Source organism: Abrus precatorius, unplaced genomic scaffold (assembly GCF_003935025.1).
Source record: "Abrus precatorius isolate BTA unplaced genomic scaffold, Abrus_2018 Scaffold3, whole genome shotgun sequence".
Lineage (NCBI taxonomy): Eukaryota > Viridiplantae > Streptophyta > Magnoliopsida > Fabales > Fabaceae > Abrus > Abrus precatorius.
Genome location: NW_020874373.1, coordinates 31,783,167 through 31,793,046, shown reverse-complemented (window position 1 = coordinate 31,793,046; position 9,880 = coordinate 31,783,167). Strand labels below are relative to the sequence as shown.

Below are 9,880 nucleotides of genomic sequence, written 5' to 3'. Positions count from 1 at the left end.
TTAATCATCCAATACTATAAATATTTTCATAATATAATATAAATTTATGAAATTAGATTAAGTAGTTGCCTCCCATCATTAGTGTTAATTCAACTCGGTGGGATATTAAAACTTAATCACAAGTCATTACTTGTCCAAGAACAAATTTGCTCATGTTTTTAATTTGCTTGCCATTAATGGAAAATGGACTGGAGAACGATCGAATCCAAAGTTATCACTGGCTTCCATACATGTTAGTGTTTGGTTGCGTTGGGTGTAGAAAGTTATAAAATTGGAATATAAACTCGTACCCAATCCCATTAATCCATTCTTAATTGAAATCTAAACTTTTTTTTTTTTTGTAGTTTGGTTAGTACAGTTTTGGGTCGGGCCTGTGAACACTGCCCACCCATAGTAGAAATTGTTAGAATAAATAAAAACGAGTATATCATGTATCAGTATTTTTAACTTTAAATAAAGTTTAGTATTAGTTTTTTAAGACCATAGGATATTAACACATGCATGCGATGTATGATAAAATAATTCTTTTTTATAGTACTTCAAAAGTTTAAAATCCATCTTTCAAATGCTTTTGACTTTTTCATTTACTAAAAATATGTTTAGAAATTATATTTTAGAAAAAACTAGAGAAGAGAACACATACTTTTAAATTAAAAAATATAATATTTATAAAAACAATCAAAAGATTAACATGTTAAACTCATACTAATTTATCATTTTTACTTTTTTTCTAAAATTATCAAATTAAATATTTATTAAAAAATTAACTTAACTTCGAGATCATAGATAATTAGAGTGAGTGGAATTAGAATCCTATAATTTAGAAAATTAAAAATCTAAAGAAAAGAAAATAATATTTTTTTTTAAAAAAAAATGCCCTCATTTTCAGGCCGCTGATCAATTCAATGGCCGGTCCCAAAAGTGGCGACAATGATTATAAACTGAGAAGCAAAGGAGTGAGAGTAAGGAACAAAGCAAAGGAAGAGAGGTAGGAGAGTAGATCCAATCGTGTGTGGCAATGCCTCACCGTAACAGCCCTACACCTCTCCCCTTAGTCGTCACCCTCAACTGCATCGACGATTGCTCCCTCGAATTCGAATCTCTCGCCGGTGTCGCCAGCGTCGAACATGTTCCCCTCAGCCGTCTTTCCGACGGCAAGATCGAGTCCGCCGCCGCCGTCCTACTCCACTCCCTCGCTTACCTCCCACGCGCCGCTCAGCGCCGTCTCCGCTCCTACCACCTCATCCTTTGCCTTGGCTCCGCCGACCGCGCAGTCGACTCCGCCCTCGCCGCCGACCTCGGCCTCCGCCTCGTCCACGTCGACACCTCTCGCGCCGAGGAGATCGCTGACACCGTCATGGCTCTCTTCCTCGGCCTTCTCCGCCGCACGCACCTACTCTCCCGACACGCTCTCTCCGCCTCCGGTTGGCTCGGCTCCGTCCAGCCGCTCTGCCGCGGGATGCGGCGCTGCCGTGGCCTCGTGCTCGGGATCGTCGGCAGATCTGCTTCGGCTAGGTCTTTGGCTACTCGCAGCTTGGCTTTCAAAATGAGCGTGCTTTATTTCGATGTTCACGCGGTACCTTCTTCTTACTCTTCTTCAATCCGTGTTTTTTTTATGGTTTAATTAATTAGAGAACATTTTTTTTCTGTTGAAATTTGAATTGTTAATTGGTGTTTCCATGTTGAGATTTGGTGATTAGTTAGTTGGTTTTTTCAATTCATATCATAGCTTCTGTTCCATGATTCTGTAGTTTTTATTGTGAATTAACAATGGTAATGGTGTTTAACAGCTTGGATTCCATGATTAACATGTGTATTAACAGTATTGAGGTATAACTAGAAACCCAGACAAACAAGTGGGACTGGAACAGAAGTGTTACTTAGTTTGAAATCATTGGTCCGGTAAAGTTAGGAATGAATAAAAGACAATTACCTTGATGCACGACCAATGCGGGTAGTTGAATGAATTACGGGTTTTAATGAACTTAGCATGTATGAGTTTGTCGTGTTCGTTTCATACAAACAAGCATTTCTGTTAGTGGAATAGTGAAGTATGTATTCGTTACTTACAATGATTGGTGCTGCTAATGGGAACTGGCAAGTTATTTAGGTAGAAAGCTATTGAAAATCACTAGAAGAAAAGGACAGTCTCTAGGGAGGAGACATAAGGAAACAGAACCTTACTCAATGCATCATTCACCTCCTGTCTCTGTATAGTCAGTTATATTATGTGTATCACTTACATTTTGCCTCTTTTGCAAAATCCTTCAGCATAGCATTCGGTATCTTCTAACTATGAATCTTCTGTACTCTTTGCTTTCCATATCCACACCCACTTGATGTAAATCTAATTCTGTGTTTAACTTAACTATCGTGTCCTTCATTTCCTTATTTACTTGTGTTCACATTGTTTCAGAATGTTCCTGCTTTTGTTGGTGAAATTCTCATTTTGGGTAAATCTATGAGAATAAGATACTTTGTTCTAACATGAGGCTTCAGTGCATAAATGATTCTATTTATATTAAAGAAATGATCGCTTTTTTGGAAGCTTCTTGAGAGAACTTCTGAAAATAAGCAAATATTTTCTCAAATTTAAGTTGATCTGAACATGCTATTATTCAGTTGTTCTAGTCTTCAACTTCTGGATGTGTATTTCATAGTCTACTCTTTGATTTGCAAATATTTTTTAATGTTTGGAAGATTGAAACTTAGCATGACTTGAACTAGGAACTTCTAGCCAAATCCTTGTCCATCTCAAATACTAATCCCAAACAGCTGACTGGCTACTGTATTTTTGTTTACTTGTCTTCAACCTTGCATTCACAGGGAAAAGGAAAAACAAAGTTCCCTCCTGCTGCTCGAAGAATGGATACTCTTAATGATTTACTTGCGGCAAGTGACCTTATATCACTTCATTGTGCTTTAACAAATGAAACAATGCAGATTATCAATGCTGAATGTCTTCAACATGTAAAACCTGGTATTTACTTATGCACACATTATACATTTTTCTTTTATTATGTTAGTTATTTGTAGTTTGAATTATCTTCATGAATTTATAATGTTTCCACAGGAGCTTTTCTTGTAAATACGGGCAGTAGTCAGCTTTTGGATGATTGTGCTGTAAAGCAACTTTTGATTGATGGAACCTTAGCTGGATGTGCTTTGGATGGTGCAGAGGGGCCTCAATGGATGGAAGCATGGGTATGGTAAATTTAGGTTTTGAATTCTTTAATTTACAAGGTATGATACAGGCATTCACAAACGTCTAACTACTGACGGAATTTCACTCCTACTCTTACTATTAGAAGAAATTTTGCATTATTTTTGCTTAACTTATTGTTCCTGTCCTTTCATAGTAGAATGTTCCAGAGAAAGTTTTACTTCTGTCAAAAGAACAAAACTATCCTCAGGGTTCACTAATCTCGTCTTTTATTTTAAAAATGGGGTGATAGCCAATTTTAAGCCAGTACATGCATGGTCTTAAGTACATATGTGCAGTTGTTATCCATGTATTTGTGTGAAATAATAAAACTCCTTGTTGTTTACAACACAGAGTCTGTGGTGGATACTGGAATATGGTGATGTGAGAGAAAGATAAATGTCCAATCCAGATCATATGAAAAATTCCTTTATTTTCATTCACAAGGGTAAAAGAAAAACTAAGATTGTAAAAAAAGAATCGACAGTTTGAGTATTCAAAATCACATGAAAAAATTACAGAAGTGGGGGAGTATAAAGCAGTAAATAGCTATATTTGATATATAGGTTTACATTCAATTGCAAATACAGTCATCACAGAATCATTTTTGTAGCAATAAACATGGTCATTTGGTACAGATGAAAGAAAGCCAATTAAATAGGAGGAAATGCTTTCAGTATAAGAATCAATATCTAATGAATTTAATAGTTTTCGCATAATCTCATAGTCCAATGGGGAAAACGAGAAGCATCCTTATGAAATTCGGTTTTCAAAGAAAAAGGAGACAATATGGTGAAATTGATTACAATAGCCATCCATGGCCACCTGGAAAAAAATTATAATCTATGTTGTGAAAACTGGGATCAAACCAACCAGTCTGACTGGTTGAACTGGGAATTGGTTCCTTGACCTTTCTTGTATAGCCTTTCAAATTGGTAGCTTGAAAACAGTGTGTTAAAACTGGTGAACCAGTACAAACTGGCTGAATGATCACATGATTCTGATGACCAGTTCAAGTAGCCCACAAAAAGAATCCAACTGCGCTGGACCTCAACCATTTTCAGACCCTGTCCCTAGGGATTTGTTCTCATGCTTTTACCAATCACCACTACTCCACTAACATATCTCAGTGACTTTTTATTGCAAACTCTTTATTATACTCTTCAATTGTAATTAAGTTAAATACAATTTTTTATTATTATATTTTTATTTTGTAGATTATATAATATAGCCTTTTCTGGTTATTTATATATTTTTAACTTCATTTTTTATGATTTTATATTATTTTATTATTTAATTTATTATATAATAGTAAAGAACATTCATTCAATGACTCTTTAAAAACATTAATAGTAGATAAGGTGATGTTAGTGATACAAACTAGAGCTGGTACAAATTGACTTTGGATGGGAAAATCAGGATGAAAGGTTTCTTTACAAAAGTTACACAAACCTACATGTAAGTGTTGCATCTAAACTTGTCTTTACATCTCATTCAGTAGCATTACCTTTTGGGAATATGATTATTCTTTATCAGAGCAAGAATGCGATGAATGGAAAATTTATTGTCAAAATAAATATAGGTTTTGCAAAAGTTTGTTGACTTAACTAAATGTGTTTTTTATATTTTCTATTCTTAATTATAAATTTATTAGATTATGTCTGTCAGGACACAACAACGGTAGTTTTAATAAATAGATGATACTAACATACTTTCTGTTTGTCTGCATCAGGTTAAGGAGATGCCTAATGTGTTGATACTTCCCCGGAGTGCGGATTACAGTGAAGAGGTTTGGATGGAGATAAGGGAGAAAGCTATATCCATATTACAGACATTCTTCATTGATGGAATTGCTCCAAAGAATATCATGTCAGATGTGGAAGAAGAGAGTGAGGTAGACAATGAAAGCGAACAATCTGATCAGCAATACAAAGAAAATGCTCTCCAGATTATTGTTAGAGAGCAAATAGATGATGTTCACGTAAGTCCTGACAGCTCCCAAAAGAAAGGAGGCAATCAAATGAGAGAGTCTTCATCCCAGCATCAGGTATCTAGTTTGACTCAGAGTACCTGTGCTAGATCCGAGGGAAGGCGCAGCAGGTCAGGTAAAAAAGCCAAGAAAAGGCATACCCGTCAAAAGTCCCAACAAAAATCAGAAGATCCTTCTGCACTGGAGAAAGAAGGCACATCTCAGAGAGATGATACTGCAATGAGCGGCACTGACCAAGCTTTGAGCTCCAGCTCTGAAGATTCAAGAAGTAGAAAAACTCCAATAGAATCTATGCAAGAACCAACTGCCACTCAAGCTATAAAGTCAAGCATGAGGCTTAGTGGAAACTGTACTGAGCTATTGAGAGATGGATATGTTATAGCTCTGTATGCAAGAGACCGCCCTGCACTTCATGTCTCAAGGCAAAGAGTTAAAGGTGGAGGTTGGATCCTGGATTCCATGTCAAATGTGTCCAAAAGAGACCCTGCTGCACAGTTCCTCATCATCTTCAGAAGCAAGGTTTGTCTCAAAGGAACTTTGCACCTATCAAGGGCTTATATGCCAGCTTGTATTTCAAATAGTTATTTTGAATGGTTACTTGAGGGTGATGCAAACTAGCTGATTTTTTAATGTTGATGCATTTGCTTTAGGACACAATTGGATTGCGATCTCTTGCTGCCGGTGGAAAATTATTGCAGGTAATTGCATAATAAGAGACTCGATTCGATCATAGATTTCCTTTAGAATTATTATCATATATAGGAACGGATCCAAGGAGAGTTAGGGTGGGTCCTGGGCCTCCTTCCCAAAATATTTTTTAAAAATTAAGTATGCATTTGCTTTTTTAAATGTAAAAATATATTATATATAGTTTAGTAATACAATTATGTATATATAAAGTAGCATAATTAGTAAATAGTTACGTTTCATTAGAATATTGACTATAAAAGAGGTTATACTTATTTCGGCAATATACTTGTCTTAAAAAAGTTTGTTTCTAACAATTAACTAAAGATATCTTTAGTATATACCAAAAAAATATAACTATATAGATTGACGTAGTTTCTGGATTCATCCCTGATCATAAATGCTGATTCTTGTTGCATGCTTTTCTACTGTTTTTGAGGAATATATTTTCAATGATAATATTTAGATATATGGCTAACCCTACTGTGTATATTACACTTCTAAGTTCTAACACAATTGATGCCTTTAATTTGGTTATAAACGTCATGTTGCAGATCAATAGAAGAATGGAGTTTGTATTTGCTAGTCATAGTTTTGATGTTTGGGAGAATTGGACACTAGAAGGTTCCTTGCAGGACTGCAGACTAGTGAACTGTAGAAACCCATCAGTAAGTTGCCTTTGTTATCCATTCATATAATTCTGTTGCAATCTATATTTGATACGCATTGGTATGGGATCTGACTGATTCCCCTGCCATCTGGTAATTAGTTGCAAAACATTTTAGTTGGTTGCATATGGTGTTGCTGCTTTCTATTTTTTCTCCAAGCTATTCTCTTTACTTTATACATAAGGAACGCAAATTGGAGATATGTAGACGACAGTTTTAAAGGGCTCGTTTATTTCTTTATTTACCCTTTTGGTTGTCTTGATCTTTGATTAACATTTAGAAATTTCATTGTAAACTCAAATCATTGGGCATTTTTCGTAGATTGTGATGCTTTTGTTCCACAAAATCTAGGTTATCCTATGAACCGAAGTCATGTCCCGACAAGGCATCACTCTAGCCAACTATTAGGTTCTTTCATCAGTTTACCCTTGCAAATCTTCTTCCCGATGCATTACACTATGTATAACTTAATTTGAGTTGCTTCATTGTTATATCCATGCTTGTCAGATGGCTATCATAATTTATAAGATGATAATTCAGGTTGTAAAATTTCTGCAAACTGATTAGTTAATCTCTGTTTCCTCGTATTGATACCAATACTAGGCTGTTTTGGATATACGCATTGAGATTTTGGCAACTGTTGGCGAAGATGGAGTTACTCGTTGGCTTGAGTAGACTAGGATGCGAAGCTTGTTATTCGTAGTTTATTAGATTGATTTCAGGTCTGCATAACTCAAAAAAGGATGAGCTTGTAAATCACTCATGACCCGCCACTTAATTGATCTTTCAAATGTGACTGAAAGACGTTTCTTTGTGAAAGGTTGAAATGTATTTATAGTGTAGAGCAGAACATTTGTTTTATTATTTATTATGAAATTTTCGTGAGATTTCATTAGAGTGATGAACTTGTCCCTCGTGTAATGATATTTTGGTTGTCCTGTAATCCTTATTCGGTGTCGGTGTGGAGAGCGTGGTGATTTTGAGTGACAGTTTTATGATTTAATTGTTTTTTGTGTATAATTATTATGATATTTATATTTAGATATCGTTATTTTTCACAAAGAAATATTTTCTAAGTACCCCCCCCCCCCCCCCCAACACCAAAACCCCAAAATTGGCATTTTTTTTAATTAATTAACTTGATACTGAATAACCATTAAACATCACCAACCAATGGAGCTGAAAACTAACGACACTAGTTTAGAAAATATTAATGAAAATAATAATATTAAAAATATCAAATTATCTAATATTTATTTTTCAGAGTTGAAGGTGTTTTAAAAATTATATTATTTTTTAAAAGTAATGCTTTAAGAGTTCGTCTGATTTCTGTTTTTTTTGTTTTTAATTCTTTTTAAAAGTAAAAAATAAATTTTATTTTCAATTATTCCTAAAAACAATGGACAGGTTTTACAATTTTGCACGTGGTCATAATGGGATTTATTCGGTATTTTTTAAAAATGTATGAGTGACAAAATTCAGTACAACTTACAAAACCATTGTGTTTTATCTATAATTATACCCGTGCTGTAGGTTCCGTACTCATATTCTGTTCTTTAATATACTCTGATTATGCTTTACTTGTCATTCCTTACAAAACACGTCTTAACTTCAAAGTTTAAACGAATGATGAGGGTTGTATTAGGTACTTAATAACCTAAGTAAAACTTTGTCAAATCTAGAGAGCAATTATTCTTCGTCAAATGGTGAATGAGTTGCTTGTTTATGAATAATTGCATACGTAAGCATTGATGAGAAAAATGGATGGATAGCTAAGTGATGAAAACAGGACAAAGCGCGACGCTGAGACATGACATTAACATTACACTGTTTTTAAAACAGAATGGAAAGACAAGATCTCGCATTTTAAGAAATAGGAAGTAGAAAAGGGGATAGATAGGATCCTTGGATTGATCATCTATTAAGAGAGAGAAAGACACATCATTTGTTTAGGTTCCAAAATACACTTGTCTTTTCTGTTCGTTCTTGCGTTATTCTTTCCCCTACAAAATGCAAATTTTATATTAACGTGTTTTAAATCATTTTTCACTCTCTTTTTATTGCAAAACAACATAAAAAATATATATATAATTAGATTTAAATATGTTTCTACTGTCTGGGGCCTGGGCACTTAAGAAGAATTTCTTGGTTGATATTCGACAGTGTCGAAGAACTTGTAACCAATGATTGAAGTGGCACATTAGTCTTGAACCAAAAGCCCTCTTCTCCAGTGAGATCAATCATGGGGTTACCACTTTGGACGGCTCTTGAACATTGAAATATACATGCTTATACCAGTTACTTTTGTGGATGCATTTATTGGAACCAACCCATGTTCATAATACCCAAATATTAGCTAAAAATTTAAAGTATTTGATAAAGTTAATTATTAAAATAAATGATAAGTATAAAATGACAAAAATTTATAATGAATATAATAAAGATGTTTTTTTTTTAAAAAAAAAACTAAGATCTTATAAATTAAAAATTACTTAAAGCAGCTTTTTTTTAAAAAAAAAAAACATTACTAAATGATAAAAAAACATTATTAATAAAATATTATAAATTACTTAAATAAGATCCAATGTCAAGAATGTTTAATTTAGTCTACTGAAAGATTCATTCATTCTTACACCTGAAAACCTAGATCTAACTCATGGCATCCCATTTCACAAAGCAAGAGAAAATCCCGAGTCACCATATCTAAACCGAAAATTCTACCTTTGATTATTTATACCAAAAAATCCACCAATTCAAATATATTGTATGTAATATTTAAGTTACAGTTTCCATTTTTAAAGAAAGTTTGTCCCTTGATAATTTTTTAATGAAGGTGCAACAGTCGTGATTGATCATCCCACCTCCTATGTTCATATAAAAAATTAGATATTTAAAAAACTTAATTTAATTAATTACATTTTATCAACAATTTATAATATATTATGTTTTATGATGATTGAAAATTTTAAATATATGGAAGTTACCTCATTTTTCACTTTAAAAAATTATTATTTTAATTTATTATATAAAGGTACATTAAAGGCAAAATTGTAAAGTATGTATATTATCATGAGCACATGAGCAAATTCAAGGGGGTAAGATTGGGTCTTGACCAACTTTCTCTAAAATTTTCTTTTAAAATTTTATATTAAAACTTTTAATTTGTGCTTAAAATATATAATTTATTAATTTAACCGGGTATCGTTAAAAATATTAATATTAACAATTAGTATTATATTTATCTTTATTAGGATACTCTTTATCTAATAAAAATTAAATAGCTAATATAAATATTACGCATTCAAACTAAAAGTATGATACATGTTGAAAATA

The 9,880-nt window shown here is 33.4% G+C and overlaps 1 protein-coding gene across 2 annotated transcripts; it reads left to right on the top strand.

Moving 5' to 3' along the window:
* The first annotated feature begins 892 nt into the window (after nt 1-892).
* On the top strand, nt 893-7,606 carry LOC113862718 (C-terminal binding protein AN). 2 transcript variants are annotated; one of them, XM_027495866.1, is made up of 7 exons: nt 893-1,576; nt 2,827-2,980; nt 3,074-3,204; nt 4,935-5,711; nt 5,843-5,890; nt 6,434-6,547; nt 7,151-7,606. In XM_027495866.1, exons 1-7 carry the CDS (start codon nt 1,019-1,021, stop codon nt 7,220-7,222), a joined length of 1,854 nt encoding a protein of 617 aa, XP_027351667.1. In that variant the 5' UTR covers nt 893-1,018; the 3' UTR covers nt 7,223-7,606. The 2 variants fall into 2 exon arrangements, with proteins under 2 accessions (XP_027351667.1, XP_027351666.1); XM_027495865.1 differs by having other exon boundaries at nt 910-1,604; nt 2,834-2,980; nt 7,151-7,510.
* The last annotated feature ends 2,274 nt before the right edge of the window (nt 7,607-9,880 follow it).

Bases quoted from the DNA above. Each gene is read 5' to 3' on its own strand.
- LOC113862718 (XM_027495865.1), top strand. From the start codon at position 1,019: ATGCCTCACCGTAACAGCCCTACACCTCTCCCCTTAGTCGTCACCCTC. The intron at 1,605-2,833 runs GTGTTTTTTTTA...CACAGGGAAAAG, and splicing joins TTCTTACTCTTCTTCAATCC to GAAAAACAAAGTTCCCTCCT. The intron at 6,548-7,150 runs GTAAGTTGCCTT...TACCAATACTAG, and splicing joins TGAACTGTAGAAACCCATCA to GCTGTTTTGGATATACGCAT.